The 16,438-nt window shown below is 39.3% G+C and overlaps 3 protein-coding genes across 3 annotated transcripts; all 3 read right to left on the bottom strand.

Annotated features, from left to right (window-relative positions):
• Positions 1 to 982: 982 nt before the first annotated feature.
• On the bottom strand, positions 983 to 6,215 carry AUG2 (HAUS augmin-like complex subunit). The gene is made up of 6 exons (XM_023678047.2): positions 5,971 to 6,215; positions 4,437 to 4,562; positions 4,206 to 4,310; positions 2,228 to 2,296; positions 1,631 to 1,744; positions 983 to 1,449 (listed from the first exon to the last, which is right to left on the bottom strand). The coding sequence occupies exons 1-6, from the start codon at positions 6,091 to 6,093 to the stop codon at positions 1,090 to 1,092; spliced, it is 897 nt and encodes a 298-aa protein (XP_023533815.2). The 5' UTR covers positions 6,094 to 6,215; the 3' UTR covers positions 983 to 1,089.
• Positions 6,216 to 7,918: 1,703 nt separating this feature from the next.
• Positions 7,919 to 12,481, bottom strand: LOC111795551 (nucleobase-ascorbate transporter 1). The gene is made up of 15 exons (XM_023678044.2): positions 12,305 to 12,481; positions 11,894 to 12,200; positions 10,811 to 10,908; positions 10,555 to 10,731; positions 10,325 to 10,425; positions 9,793 to 9,868; positions 9,624 to 9,683; positions 9,345 to 9,532; positions 9,171 to 9,267; positions 9,007 to 9,093; positions 8,856 to 8,914; positions 8,668 to 8,759; positions 8,495 to 8,572; positions 8,252 to 8,412; positions 7,919 to 8,168 (listed from the first exon to the last, which is right to left on the bottom strand). Exons 2-15 carry the CDS (start codon positions 11,967 to 11,969, stop codon positions 7,956 to 7,958), a joined length of 1,563 nt encoding a protein of 520 aa, XP_023533812.1. The 5' UTR covers positions 11,970 to 12,200; positions 12,305 to 12,481; the 3' UTR covers positions 7,919 to 7,955.
• A 1,106-nt stretch (positions 12,482 to 13,587) lies between these two features.
• Positions 13,588 to 16,304, bottom strand: LOC111794559 (uncharacterized). The gene has a single exon (XM_023676591.2). The coding sequence runs from the start codon at positions 16,230 to 16,232 to the stop codon at positions 13,863 to 13,865; it is 2,370 nt and encodes a 789-aa protein (XP_023532359.2). The 5' UTR covers positions 16,233 to 16,304; the 3' UTR covers positions 13,588 to 13,862.
• Positions 16,305 to 16,438: the final 134 nt, after the last annotated feature.

The raw sequence follows: 16,438 nt of genomic DNA, 5'->3' as shown, positions 1-16,438 counted from the left end.
GAAATATTTGTTATTTCCGACAATTTTTTTTAATTTTTTTATTAATTACTGTTCACTCTTGTAGCTTTATTAATTACAGTTCACTCTTGTTTATAATTAAGTTTCACTAATTATTAAATTATTTAATTTTTTTCCTTTTTTGAGTTGAATATTGAATATTATTCTTAGTTTCTTCCATAATTAAACTATTTTTTTTAGAGTACAACTAGTATTTATTTAATGGAGTGAATCATATAAAAAAATAAAAAGAAAAAATCCAACTACCATAAAAAGATTAAGGAAATTACAATACTAGGCTTTGATTGATTTTCTACGCTAAGCCTATTATTTCTTCCGTAAATAATAATAATAATAATAATTTGAAAAGGAGAGGTGCGAAGGCGAATATGAATTAAAGTGGTGGGTCCCACTGCCCGCTAGAAGAACCAATCATCACGAGTGGGGCCCACAAAAGATGGAAAATTAAAATAATAAAATACGGCTTTATCCAGTAGTAAATCGAGGAAAACTCCAGAGTAAATCGTCAGGTCCACGTGGCAGTTAAGGTGATGAGGTGTCATGTCCTGGGTTTTGTTACTATGCGGCAGATGTACAGAATCGTGGGTGCATGTGCCTCCATATTCGGCTGCTCTATTTTAATAATTAAAAAAAAAAACATTTCTTTTTTTTTAATGCTTCCTCCAATCATGGGAAATTAATGTTTTTTTTTTCCTTGTATAATTAATAAATAATGCAAAATATTTAGAAAAACAGACAAGACAGAAACATATGTCCCACGTAATTAAATTGAAAAAAGAACATTATTAAATGTTGAAAAATATAAACCAAACATCCACATCACTAAATGGTTGTGTTTTATTTATTCGATTCCCATTAACATTTCCATTTTCACACATAATTAGGAATCGAGTTAGATATTTAGTAAGATATTTGATGAATCCATAATTTTGTTCTTAACGTAATTTCAAAAATAGTCTTGGGATTAATCTAATGAATATTTTACACACCGTAAAATGATAATCTTTGAATGAACAGAGAACCGCAACGTCAACAAATATAAAAGACATTAGATTTGACTTTACAACGAGATCAAATGCCACTTTTTTTAATAGAAGGGGGCCACGACAATCTTCGGTGGCTTGAGCCATCGACTTGATGTGAGTCGTTTAGTTCATCTTCAGCTTTTTGTTGACCATTTTCTTGCGTATGAACGCTTCTAATGGCTAAATCATCGAAGCTCGATTCTGATCGCCATGGAGGCGGGGTGATGCAGTTGGAATCACCCGCCACTCGAATGGACGAATCGACGGGTGGGGTTGTAGGGAGAGATGAATTGGGATTACCTACTCTGAGATTTTGTAGAGTTGCAAAGGATTCCCTCATAGCACTCATGGCTTCAAAGAATCTTGTACAAGAAGCTAAAGCAACAGGGATAGGCCTAAGCATTTCCTACATAACAGATTCAAGATCATGAACTATAATATAATCCTATGAATTGGGTAAGATCCAAATGATTTACATCCAAATGGGCAATTAAAACAGCATCAGATCCTTATCTACTTGAGTTCATGCTGGTTTTAGTGTTTGTCAATGTCAAATTAGACAAGAAAGAGATGAGTATAAGGTTTACCCCCCACACTGAAGGCGACTCCTTAAAGTTCTGACTCCATTGGAAGTCTGCAACTGAAGCTGTTAGAGCTCCATAATCACTAGCAGCCTTCATTAATAACTCCGAAAATTGTTTCTGCAGAATATTGACATCATCAAGCATTGTCGTTTTTCAGTAAGTCACATGATCGGTTAACTCCCGAGCAGTGCAGTTTCTTTCAAACTTGATTCGGATATGCAAAAACGAGTGTTTAGAGATGTGCAGAATCTGAATCTTATCAGAATCAGACAGTACAAACAATGCCACGCAGATTTCAAGCTTCATATCACTACTTGGATCACATGGTCATGAATTCATGATGAAGAGTTTGTCTTTGAAACAGACAAAAGTATATGGAATGGTGAGCTGTTCTAGTTTTGGCTGTTTTAGATGGATCAATCCAATGGTTTTTGGAAAAAAAAAAAAAAAAAAAAAAAAAAAAAGTATTAGAGTTCATGTTTTGGTTGCATTTCATGTGCCGTTTTCAGGGATGTTTATAAAATCCAGTTCTCTCAGACATCAGGAATGATTTAGATATAGATTTTAAAAGAATGGTGAGCGTTTCGTTGATGAACAAACCTGAAATTCTGCTTCCACTGGAATGCAATCGAGCGAATATGGTTGCTGAAGACGAGCTATAATACGATCCTGCAATATTTGGAAATGAGGAAAGGAGGGTATAAGATCATGGCATTTGAGTCATGCACGCTCAAGATTAAGACATTTCTATCAAATACAAGTTGAAACGAACAAGTATCTGCATCCGGTGTAATTATAATACTTAATTAGGGCCAAGGCAAAAAGGTATCCTCTAACCGCCCAAGTCCATCTCTAGTAGATATAGTCCTCTTTAAGCTTTCCCTTCCGAGCTTCCCCTGAAGGTTTAAAATGCTTCCACTAGGGAGAGGTTTCACACCCTTATAAGGAATGCTTCATTCACCTCTCCAACCAATGTGAGATCTCACAATCCACCACCCTTGGGGACCCAACATCCTTGCTGGCACACTACCCAGTGTCTGGCTCTGATACCATTTGTAATAGCGGGCCCACCGCGGGCAGATATTGTCCTATTTGGGTTTTTTCCTTCCGAGTTTCCCCTCGAGGTTTTAAAACGCGTCCACTAGGGAGAGGTTTCCACACCCTTATAAGGAAGGCTTTGTTCCTCTCTTCAACCGATGTGGGATCTCACAATCCATCTCCCTTGGGGGGTCAACGTCCTCGCTGGCACACGGCCCGATGTCTGACTCTGATACCATTTGTAATAGCTCAAGCCCACCGCTAGTAGATATTGTCCAATTTGGGTTTTCCCTTTTGGGTTTCTCCTTAAGGTTTTAAAACGCGTCCACTAGGGAGAGAATTCCACACCCTTATAAGGAATGCTTCGTTCTCCTCTCCAATCTCTCCAATCGAGGTGGGATCTCACATATCCATAAAAGGTCACATATCCATAAAAGGTAAAAAGAGTGGGAGAATGAGGTAATGACTTTAGTAGCGGTCATGATGGTCAAATCCTCAACATGCAGCAAAGGAAAAGCTTAAGCAATTGAAAACCTTTTTTTTGCAAGGCAAGTTCACTTTTTACGGAGCAGGCGGCACTTACTTTTCACAATCACTAATGACCTACAAATTCTTGGCTAAGTTTCTCTCAAGGTAGATCCATGACATATCCTTGAGAATACAGCAATCATCTTCACAAATTAGGTCCGTCAATGTAAGGACAAGGAGCAACAAAAAAGCATATAGAAAGTGTAAAACCCAAGCCCACCTCCAACAAATATTGTCCTTTTTGGACTTTCCCTTTCGGGTTTCCACTCGAGACTTTTTTAAAACACGTCTGCTAGGGAGAGGTTTCCACACCCTTTTAAAAAAATGTTTCGTTCTCCTTCTCAACTGATGTGGGATCTCACAATCCACCCCCCCTTGGAGCCCAACGTCCTCACTGGCACTCATTCTCTTATTCAATTGATGTGGGACCCACAAATCCACCCCCTTTTGGGCCCAGCGTCCTTGCTACCACAGTGCCTCGTGTCCACCCCCTTCGGGGCTAGCCTCCTCGCTAGCACATCACCAAGTGTTTGGCTCTAATACTATTTGTAATAGTCCAAACCCACCGCTGGCAGATACTGTCCTCCCTCAATGTTTTTAAAACGTGTCTATTAAGGAGAGGTTTCTACACCCTTATAAAGAATGTTTCATTCTCCTCCCCAACCGACGTGGGATCTCACAGAAAGTCTCCAGCTAAACCTACTACATTTCAAGCCCTAAAAGCATTAATACTTTTACATAATAAAGGCCTCAGTTTCTATAAAGAAAGCAGAAGGTGCAACTGATGAATTGGGGCATCGAAGCAATCGAGAATTAACGTGAAATCAATACAAATGGAGTCTTTAAACCAACATAATAACCCGTAAGCGACACCGTTTAGTTGAAGTTCTTCTTCCCCTTTTGAAGGTTAGTTATAAGGGGAAAACATGGTTAAAAACACGAGCATTATGAATCAAATCCAAGACGAGATGGAAGAATATGCAAACTTGAGAGGGTTAGTTCAAGAAAGCACCTTATTCTGAATGACATCTTTCAATATGGTAGTAATCCTTGATAAAGTCTCAATCTTCTTTTCCATTTCACTCACATGGGTCAAATGAGCTACATTCTTGTCATCCTAAGGAAATCATATTTCAATTCATTTAGTAGAATAATAAACTCCAAACAGATAGAGAAAACATAAAAATTAACGATGAACGATGAACGAGTATCGTTTTATCTTGTTTTGACGCAGGACACGCACCTTACGGCCTTGAAGTTCCACTTGAAGATCTGCTATTTTCCTTTGAACAGCAGTAAGTTCTCGTAGAACTCGAATTAGATCATCACCCTTTTCACCAGTAGCAGAAGATATATTTTGTAGTTCTTCCTAAAAGAGACAGATTAGCCCATTTGAGTTTTCAATTTATCAAGCTTCAAATTCTAAGTTACAATGTAGAATATTAAACTAGAGATCTCAAATAATCCACAACAACAAGCCAGGAGAAAACTGAAAGAGAGGATTAAACTTTGAGATTGAAATATCTTTAATGCGTAAGAATTAACATAGTCCTAAAAGTGTACACAGAAAGAAGCAATCGCTTATGGAACCCATTGGTTGAATTTTTCTTCATGCAATTTTGTTTTCAGTTTCCGTATTGTATGGAGGAGTCCACCACCTTCATTTCTCATTTTGAGTTATTTTCTTAGTTTTTAGGAGGATGATCCTCTATGATTGAGTCATGGTTCCATTAACGTAGCAATGATTATAAATACAACTTGTATAAATAGTCATAAACATCCATGAAAGTAATGTTCTTCAAAAGAAGACTGTCGAGGCCTTGATTTCCCAAATCTTCCGGATAAGAAATTGTAGCCCGATGGGTTGATTAAGACCCCTTGCATTCCTAGATTCCTAAATTCCACCCGTCCCAAAGAACCCCACACATGGTTTCTTGATATATTCAAAATTTTAGGGAATGTACTGCCCAAACGGGATATCTATAAGCTCACTCCACGAAGAGTGAAGTTTTTCTTTATTCATTCGATGATTCTTCAATATCAGTCGGTTCGGATCTATAAGCTCACTCCACGAAGAGTGAAGTTTTTCTTTACTCATCCAATGATTCTTCAACATCAGTCGGTTCAGACCTCCACTTAGTTTCACCCAAGTTTCATCCTAATCATGGATAGATCACCTAGGTTCGGGTCAGCTAATGACTATTGGTCACAACTACTACCAAAAAGCTCCAATGAAGATGAATATTTCACATGGAGGAGTGTGCATCTTTATCTTGGGTGTTGAATTTTGCTTTAAGGAAACGAAAGCGTGGAGCTGAAATAACTCACTCAAAACGGACAACCAATGAAAGGCTAACATTCAATTACGAAGAGGGCATATATATATATATATATATATATATATATAACTTTACCAAGTTCGACTATATGAATTGAAATCGAAGCTATGACTAATTTCCCTGAGGTGCTGGCCTATGTCTCCAATTCAAAAGGCGGCCCAAAAGAATTCCAATCGAGAGCTCTACACACATTACCTACGAACCACTTGAAGATATCCAAAACCAGCCAAGGGTTTCAAACTTCAAGTGATCTACATCCAATATATAACACAGAATGTCGCCACAGGTTTAATGGCTGAAACCTAGTTGGATCGCGAGAACGCATACAAACAACTTGGAAGAGCGATAAATGGAAGATCTACCCATGAAACATAAAACTTAAAAGTAGGTATGAACAGAGAGAGAGAGAGAGAGAGAGAGGGGGGAGTGATCAGTGACCTGCGACGGCGGAGGAGCAACAGAGAAACCAAGATCGGCGGCAATTGAGAGGGCATCGGACATCCCTCCGATTCGCCTAAGAGGTTTCTTTCCAACCCAAGTGGTGTCGCCTCCCATCGACATTGGAACACAGTCGGACAATCTTGGACAGAGGCAAAGCAGAAAGCGGCTGAAATTTTATAGCTCAAACTCTCTAATTCTCAATTCAGAGATTGAGAATTAGATGAATTGAGAATTAGAGAAGAGATGAGGATTTTGAAATGCAGCTGCCGGCCTCTTCTACTTCTAAGTTTCAAACTTCAAGTTCAAGCTGCCATCCCACGTTCTACCACTAATCCTAATCAGCCACAAGCCCAGGCTTGGCTTGGCTTGGCTTGGCTTGGGCTTTGCCTCCAAATTGATTCTAAAATATTTAAATCTCCTGATTTATTTATAATTTCTTTTTTAAAAAATAGAATTTTGTCCACAACACCACATAAACAATTCAATAAAATTAAAATAAAATGAATAAGTTTTTTTATATACAAAATAAATCATAGCTTTTTCTATATATATATATATATATATATATATATATATATATATATATATATATATATATATATATTGTTAGACGAACACGACTCTCCACAATAGTATGATATTGTCCACTTTGAGCATAAAGTCTCATGGTTTTGCTTTGGGCTTCCCCAAAAAGCCTCACACCAATGGAGTTAGTATTCCTCACTTAGAGTTAGTATTCCTCACTTATACACCCATGATCATTCCCTAAATTAGTGGATGTGGGACTTCCATCATCCAACATATATAACAAACCACTAAAAAAAAATTATTAAATTTGGCGGCTCCCAACTTACAGCTTATGATATTAAGCTATCAAAACTTCAATACATCCTTTTCTGAAACTTCGAGCATCAAGGTTGAGATTCTGGCGAGAATCACGAAGATGTGGAGGATTATGCCATTCCATTCTAGTAATAAGATCATGAATGATCCGAGAAAGACTTTGTTGGATGATGGAAGCAAAGCCATGAGAGCTTATTCTCAAAGTGGACAATATCATACCATTGTGGAGAGTCATGTTCGTCTCACATGGTATCAAAGTCATGCCTTAAACTTAGTCGTGCCAATAGATTGGTAACTCCTCAAATATCGAACAAAGAACTCCAAAAGAAAAAGAGCCAAGCTTCCTCGAAGGCAGTAAAAAATGACTAAGACTTCAAAGGAGTCGAGCCTCAATTAAGGGGAGGCGCACTTTGTTCGAGGGGAGGTGTTGGATGATGGAAGCAAAGCCATGGGAGATTATTCTCAAAGTGGACAATATCATACCATTGTGGAGAGTCATGTTCGTCTCACAGACCTGACAAAGCACTCTCAGCCATCCGTTCTTATCTCTTCGGCAAGCAAGAGTTCTACCATCCTAACCAGAAACTTGTCAAACCATAATCTTTCCGGAAACTATATTAGTAACCTATAATATTATATTATATTTTTTATTTATCAATCGCTCGTAAATAATACAAAATACTATTTATAGACAATTTAAAAATTAAAAAAAAAAACATAATTATGGAGACATGAAATAAATATACAAGTGAGTTAACAAATTTGAGTGTTCATTGTTGAACGACTGGAAAGAACTCTGGTTTCCCAATAATGTCGCTAAACAAAGCTCCTCCAGATATTGAAGAACCCTAATTTCCCATGAACAAACCCTAATTTCCCATGAACAAACCCTAATTTCCGACGAAGAAACCCTAAATTCCTACTTATTTTATTGCTTTCTACAAAAGCATGGATCAAATTACCGACGATCACTCATAACCCTTTACAAATTGTTCACAAAAAATGTAATGAACGACAAAAAAATGATCGAGATCAGCCGCCTCCTAGGGTTTTTTTTGTTGTTAATCAGAAGAAGAAGAAGAAGAAGAAGAAGAAGAAGAAGAAGAAGAAGAAGAAGAAAGGTAAAGGCATTTGAAATTCTAAGTTGGCGGGAAAAAACGGTTGAGATTGAAGGGCAAAGTATAAAACTCTTCGTTTCTGTTGTCTCCTCTGAAGGTTCTGAACTTCACCCACCATGGCATTCCTCTGTCTTTCTTTGATTTTTCTACTTCCAACGTGTTGTCAAGAAACACTGCCACTATCAATGCCACTGTTGCCGGCGATGAGAATATTGTGTTCAGGAATGCATTGAACTGCAAAAGATCCAAATCAAACCAAATGAATTACACACACTATTAACACGAACCATCCCGCGTTTGTGGTTAAAAGGAGTTACCCATCCTGCGTTTGTGTGAACGAGACCTCGCCGAGCTGGGTTCCAGTACTCGTTGAATAACTGGGGAATGGATAATCCCAGGAACAATGAGAGTCCTGTGATGATCAGGTTTCTCATTGAATTCATGTTTGTGAACTGGAGAAATGATAATCCAACTGAAGCTGAAAAAAGCAAACACGAGTGTAATGTGACACGTTAACGAACGAATGAACGAATGAAGTTGGTTTGAGTTTTGGTGTGTACCGACGAGGCCGAAGAGAACGCAGTAGATTGCAGCAAAGATCGGGATAGGTATGGATGCAAAAACAGCTCCAAATTTACCTACAAATGATATCAGAAACTCGATTCGGAAAACGTTTCGATAGACAGATATTGGGACTCAAGTATCCAAAAGAGTTACGAATGTTATTACGTACCCAACGTAGAGAAAAATATCATGAAGCCAGCAGAAATTTGGACGACCCTTCGACTTCCAACACGGGTAAGCCCGAGAAGTCCCACATTTTCCCTGTAGCACACAATGGCAACATCGGTCGAGTTCATTTTCGTCCGAAAACGGAAGAACACAACAAGTAGGACACTCATAAACTATAAAAGTCCTTACACAGCAACAGTAGCACCAGTGCTTGTTCCAAAGAGACCATTCAGCAAGACGCCGATCCCCTACGAAGACAGTATTCCAAATCCTCATTTCGATCAGTTTCGTGCATAAGGAACTCCTCGACACATTAGGCAACCAGGTTAACCGAGCTTACCTGCCAACCAATGCCACGGCTCAGAACGTATGCAGGAGGAGGAGTAGCAATAGCCAAACGAGACGCTGCCTTGTATGCCCCGGTCGACTGTAACGAAGATTTCAGAATCAGTAACAACTTTAATACACACCAAGTTTTGATCATTAGTTCATTCAAGAGAATACCTCAACCATTGAAACAAGAACAGCAGCCATCATAGCAAATGAATGGCCAGCTGAAAACGTAGGAGGCCCCCACTGCAAAGGATATGGAAACTTAAACCTGAAACAGCAGACATGTTTATATACAACCAGCATCTTATAAAGCCAATATCAAGAACAGTGAAGGCTTTAGCTCACCACGGGGCAGTAGTAATAAGATTCGCTTGGTCGGTTCGACAACTCAGTTGGGTTTTTATCGGCTTGTTCCGATAAGCCCCGCTTGCAGTTAAGATAACAGAGTAGATCCAAACAATTGTGACACAGATCAACACAGGAAATCTCTCAAAAATGGGAAGATCTCTGAAGGGTTTCACATGCTTTAGATACTGCAATTTCACGAGCACGATGCCCGCCCGGTTAATGAAGTAATGAATATACCAAGACAGGCCGACTCCGAAAGAAATAACCAGCACTTACTTGTGATAGTCCAATGATCAGTATCAGCATTGGTAGACCAATTTCCACACATTCTCCTAGCTGAAAAAAAAAAAAAAAAAAATTTCTTCAAATCTTTAAGGACGTGATAATGGGGAAGGGTTCGGGACGTAAACCAGAGACTACAATACGTTTCTCCCGAAGAACATACCACGGGAAATCCTCGTTGAAACAACCCGAGGCCAACCAATCCAACAACAGGCGCCATGCCCAATGGACTGAAGAATCTGCACACATAAAGCAATAAAATTATCAACAACATTGACGTAAGAGCTTAAACCCGCCGCTAGCAGATATTGTCCTCTTTGGGCTTTCCCTTCCGGGCTTCCCTCAAGATTTTACAACGTGTCCGCTAGAGAGAAGTGTCCACACCCTTATAAGGAATGTTTCGTTCCCCTCTCCAACCATTGTGGGATCTCACAATCCACCCCCCTTGGGGGCCAGCGTCCTTGCTGGCATACTACCCGGTGTCTAGCTCTGATATCATTTGTAACAGCTCAATCCCACTGCTAGCAGATATTGTCCTTTCCGGCCTTCCCCTCAAGGTTTTAAAACGCATCCACTAAGGAGAGGTTTCCACGCCCATATAAGAAAGGTTTCGTTTCTTTCTCCAACCAATGTGGGATCTCACAATTGATGAGTGACACAAAACTTCGTATAGTTGTTTCGTTGAAATAACGTACCGTGAAAGTAAACCCCAAACTTGGCTGTAACCGAGGATGATTTGTATGCTGGATGCTACAATAAGAGCTCCTTGGATAGCTCGCATCGTATGTAAAAATCTCTGCAAACGAATCACATGGGAAGATCTCTTTCAATACCCTATCAAGTGAAGAACAATATCAAGAAAATTTTTCGAAAACATGGCTCCTCTGTCCCTAACAACTAAGATAGATGAAGTTGAGAGGCTTACTTCATGATTATCAGTAATCCGTTGCAGTGAAGAGTCACCAACGATGTAAGCTATTGGAATAACATAGGTAAAGGAGCCTCCAACAACTGCTGGTAATCTAGTTCCAAAAAGTGCTTGAAGAAGCGTGTTTAAGCCAGCTACGAAAAGAAGCGTCTGTATAACTCGTGCTTTGTCGCCCTGAACGTTCGAGAAATAAAAAGATCAAACAAAGATTAACTTGAACTCGGAACGAACGAAACGAAAGGAACTAGCTTACATTATCTCCACCCATTGCAGGGACAATTAAGGATGGAATCATCACATTGGTGCCCAGCATCAGAATGTAATTCTGAAAAGCTAGTAGTATCGTTTCGCCTGCAAAACAACATCGTTTTGTAAACTCGAAACGAAGAGCAAGCAACAATATCTGATCCTTCAGGCACATCCATTTACTTTTGTTTCACAAACAATGGCTAAGGGAGATAGCAATAAGAACAAAAGTGCTAGTGGGAGATCCCACCTTGGTCGGAGAGGAGAACAAAGCATTCTTTATAAGGGTGTGAAAATCTCTCCCTAATAGACACGTTTTAAAAACCTTGAGAGAAAACCCGAAAGAGAAAGTTCAAAAAAGACAATATCTACTAGCGGTGGGCTTAGGCTGTTACAAATGGTATCAAAGCCAGACACCGGGCAATGTGCCAGCGAGGAGACTTATCCCCGAAGGGGGTGGACACGAGGCAGTGTGCCAGCAAGATGCCGGCCCCGAAGAAACCTCTCCCTAACAAACAGGCCAAAGCGGATAATATCTATCCGATTTTACAAGGTATGGTGTGACTGATCGTCAAGAAATACAGAGTTTTCACGAAGATTTATCAGTGTATATCAGAAATCATCAAATGGGTTAGCAGCACTTATGAATCAACTTGAAGTTTGAAAGATGGATTACAATTTAGCATACGAAGAACAAAGGTTCAGAAACTTGGAATCATAAGACATTTGTCAGAAACCCTTTCCATTTCTTTTAAGATAATCTCAGCAACAAGACAATGACAAAAATTTGGAGTCCACATTCCGTCGAACAAACCCCAAGCAACCTCCAGTGGTACCATTTTGATTCAAGCCAAAAGAAACAAGAACAATGGAACAAAAAACAGAGACCAATACAAAAATGGAGTGAAAACTCGATCGCAGAATCAACCATTGCTATCATTTCCTTAAAACGAACCAACCCTTTTCACGTAATTACTCATAGATGAAGGCCAATGAGTCATTTTCGCAAACGATTCACAGATGACAGAGAGAAGAACATGAAAATTGTAAAAAAGTAAGCGGCGAAATGAAAAGGGGGAGAAGGGTTTACCCCATGGAGGGTTGGAGTCTATGCAGTACTCAAGGTCTTGGAGTTGTTCCATGGGAGGGTGAGTAATGTCAGCCATTGTAATGGCTTTTCGCCACAGTCAGAGCTGCTATCAGTCGAGGAAGAGACGATCAGAACAAAGAAGAAGAAGGTAAAGTATAGAGATATAAAGGGAACGGCAAAAGCAAGAGGGAAAAAAATGAAGAGGAATAATATGCAAAGGCAAAACCCTCCAACGCCAAGGCTTCCTTTGCTGTAGTTGAGAAGCTTCTTCCTTATTCCTTCTCTTCTCTCTCTGAATTGGAGTCTCCTGACACATAATAGCCTCATTTATGCTCATAACTACGAAATAGCCATCCATTAATTCAAATGGTTTCTGATCCAATTTCATGGGAACACGACCATATGACTTACAGTTTCATCGAATAATTTCTCGTGGGATACCCATAATACATGAAACGTTCTCGAAGCTCTTATGAAAAGGGAAGAACGATCGGATGAATATAAAAATCAAAACTTTAGTAATCCATAAAATGGGTTTTGGTTAAATTTGAATGATTTGATGAGAACTGCAAGAACAGATGGAAATAGTGAAGAAATGAAAGAGGGTTTGATGGAAGCATTGAATGATGGCATCCGGAGCATTTGTTGGGTTACTAGGTTAATTAATGGGAAGTCCAAATCTTGGGAGGAGGGTAAAATGGTAAATTAGTACCTTTTGAAAAAATTAATTTTTATAGAAACAAATATTCCTCCCTCACTGATAGCATGGCATCCCCATAATATCTGATTCCCATGAAAGACTCAAAAAACAAGAAAAGTGAGACTCAAACTAACCCTTTTTTATTTATTTATTTATTTTTAATAAAAAGAAACTTCCAAACTCTAAACCAATCACTAATGCAGCAAGGAAAGAATCTACCTTTGTTTGTTTGTATAGTGTTTGAACATGTTACAGATTTTTTTAATGGTAGATTGAGACGTAGGGCTGAGCTCCCGATCTCATGAAAGAATTGTGAGATCCCACGTCAGTTACCGAGGAAAATGAAGTATTCCTTATACAAGTGTGAATTTAGACTCTTACAAGAATATACGTCATTTACTCTTAAACTATATTCACTAAAGCACGTGGTAAAAAAAAAAACTTAGTTACTATCAACATTTTTCAAATTCATAATAAGAGATGTTAAAATTTAATGAATTTAACACGTCTTTTTCAATTAAAACACGTTAACACAAAGAAAATTATTTCTAAAAAAACCCCTTAATTAACTCATTAAAACCACGAGGTATAATCGACATTTTTCAAATTCATTAATTGATTGCCACGCAGAATTGTTTAGAAATGATATGAGATTCAACAACGTTAAATAGTTATTTACGAACAAATCTTTTTATGATCATATGCAGCAGAGACTACATGAGAACAAGAAATTTTGGTCTCCCAAGATATTAAATCGTAGGTGGTAGGTGGTGACTGGGAGGAGGGGTACATTGGGTTTAATTATGTTTTGGAATAAAGTGAGGGTCGAGAGAGCATAAGAATAAGGAGGATTCTTCTATCCTTATGAATTGCCTTTCTCTCTTTCCTTTCTCACTTCTTTACTTTTTGTGCCCAACTTTCTTCAGTAAATGGCCCTCACTCGAAAGGACACCACCGCAACACTAACACCCTTTTCTTCTCCAACAACAACAGATAAAGAACATAACCCATTAATTTGAATCAGGAAAATAAAAATGGATTACCTTTCCTGTTTGAATCTGCACAACCAGAGATGCAAATCTTGGAAACAACACCGATTATTCACAAGTTAACTATACACGATCTCACGTTAATTGGAGAGGAGAACAAGTGCTCGCGAGGATGCTAGGCCCTGAAGAGGAGAACGAAACATACTTTATGGTTGCAAATCTCTCCGTAGCAGATACGTTTTAAAAACTTTGTGGGAAAGCCCAAAGAGAACAATATCTGCTAGCGGTGGGCTTGGCGGTTACAAAGAGTCCCGAGGTTTTCATATCCCTCATTTGAAATGGGTTCCGAAGCTTCTGAAGCTTTCCTATTTGTGAATGATTCTCTCATGGTTTGCACTTGATCAAAAACTTCTAGCAGCCTACTATCCAGTGAACTAACCTCCTCAAGATGTCCATGAAACACATCAACAAACTTGTCTTCCAAGGATTTGAACCTCTTTTCAATAACCAAGCGGCTTAGTTTGTCTTCCTCTGCCTGCTTCAGACGCATCCTCTCCAGTTCCATGGTGCTGAGAACAAGACCACCAGAACCAGCAACATCTCTGTAAAGTGGTTCATCAAATTGTGGGCATCGGGCTCTATACTCTGCAAATGCTTTGTGTGTTTCCCTCAATGCCTTTCTGTAGTCATCCAATAAAGTTCCCATCACGTAGAGCTCGCGCTCAAGCCCGTAAATATCAGTCTGCATCTTCCGTTGCTCCTCAAACTTTGTCCTTCTCAAATGTTCAATGAAGGTGTCTCTCTGCTGCAGCTCGTGAAGCAAGTATTGCTGATTCATAGTGGCCTGCCGATGAACCTGTTCTTTCTCTGTGGAAATCATCCGAGCTTTATCAAGCCACTGCTGTACGTTATCCATACAATTACCATAGTCAAGAGGACCTTCGCTCCTTAACCTCTTATTGAGAGACTGAGCTGGGTTGTCAATATCATCAGGGTCAATCACTCTCTTGTTGCTATTAACAAATGGTACACATTCAACAGATGGAGGACAATGTAATTCAAATTCTGAGTTAAAAGTGATTGGCTCTGTCTCCATTTCTTGAACAAATTGGCTTGAAGGAAATCCATCAATAGGATTGCTCGTTGGCAACAGGCAGAACTGTTCTTCCTGTTCCTCCTGTTCTTCCTGTTCTTCCTGTTCTTCCTTTCTTTGATCATCCCCTTCTTCTAATGCGACTTTCTTATCATCTCCAAAATCAAATTCCTTGAATTCATTTGTATGGCACCTCCTTAACAAGAGCTCAAGGCCATTGTCATTTCCATTCGAAAGCCACTGACCTTGCTCTTCTTCTTCTTCTTCTTTGCTATCCAATAAATCCATCATATCCCCAACACTAGCCGTCTCCTTTTGAACATTGACTTTGTCGACATTGTCTCGCCGGAGGCACAATTCAACACTGTGTTCCTCCAAGTTCTTAACCATGGAGTCATCGTTCCCTACCATCTTTGGACTCTCATTACAAACCCCATCTTCATCATCCTGTTCTTCATCTAGATCTTGCTCTGGTTCCTGCTCCACCTCCTCCTTGATTTTGACCTCTTCTACCTTTGATACTTCTTTCTTCAATAAATCTGCCCGCTGTGACCGGATCAGGCACTGCAAATGTGAAGCATAGTAACAGTTCACCAATTGTGGAGATTGTATCAACTCCTTCTCCACCATAAACCAAATCAAACCAGCCCAATCAACCCGCTCAAAGTTCCCAATCTTGATCGCCTTTGTCCAATTCAAAACCTCATTGGGCATCATCCAAGTATCTTCGTGTAAGAGTAACCAGTTGGACACAAAATCCTCAATAAAGGCGATCGATTCCTCAGATGCTATGGGATATTCCTCGTCATCCTCCATTATCATCGATTTCTTCACTGGCAACCGCAAGGCACGAGCCAAATCAGCCCTATTCACCATGATTCTGACCCCATTGACATAACTATACCTCTGGCTGTGGTTAAAATTAGCAACTAATTGCAAAAGAAGTTCAAATCGAACAGACCTATCGAACTTAGTATGAACAAATTCCCACAACCCCAATCGCTTCAACAGCTTCTCGTGACTAGAAAAATCCAGGATTTTATCCGGCACAAAAGGAATAGGTTTGAAAGTACCAACCAGAATCTCAAGCTTCTTCTGAGATTTCTCCTGAAGGAATCTTCGTTTCATCGACCACTTCTTCCCCTTCGGAAGCCGTCGAGAAACAACCGCGGAAGAAACCAACGCATTGATATCGATGATTCGAGAAGAGAGAGCATTAGACTCACCTTGGTCGCTAGGATCGTGGTCATTGACGAAATTTTCACTGACTTGAAGTTCTGGATCTTGCGGATCCTCCTGGGGGGAGTTCTGTCGGGGATCCGACAGTTCTAGGGTTAAGGTTTCAGACGATTGAGGCGGATCAAACTGGTTCTGTTCTACTTCTCCTTCTCCTTCTTCCAGTTGTTGCTGGTCCATGAAATTAGGGTTTTGAGCGGTAGAGACTGTATCTTCTTCTTCTTGGTATTCGAAGTGAGGTTCAGGAGGAGAAAGAGCGGGAATCGCCATTGAAATTGGCTCGAAACAAAGTAAGGAGTCGACGTCAAGAAGCTCCGACATGACGTATCCATTAATCGCTTAAATCTCTCTACTCTATTAGACGACGTGTCGTTTCACATTCCTTTTCCATCCAGTCAATTGAATCCAAACGTTATTTAGAGAAAATATTATAAAATTACATAATATGTTCATATATTTTTTAAATATATCTATTAATTTTATTTTATTCACCCTCCTGTATAAATTAATTATTTATTTCTCCTAAT

The sequence above is a fragment of the Cucurbita pepo genome, chromosome 5, assembly GCF_057944985.1.
Source record: "Cucurbita pepo subsp. pepo isolate OVF chromosome 5, ASM5794498v1, whole genome shotgun sequence".
NCBI classification, from domain to species: domain Eukaryota; kingdom Viridiplantae; phylum Streptophyta; class Magnoliopsida; order Cucurbitales; family Cucurbitaceae; genus Cucurbita; species Cucurbita pepo.
This window is presented reverse-complemented; position numbering and strand designations above follow the sequence as displayed.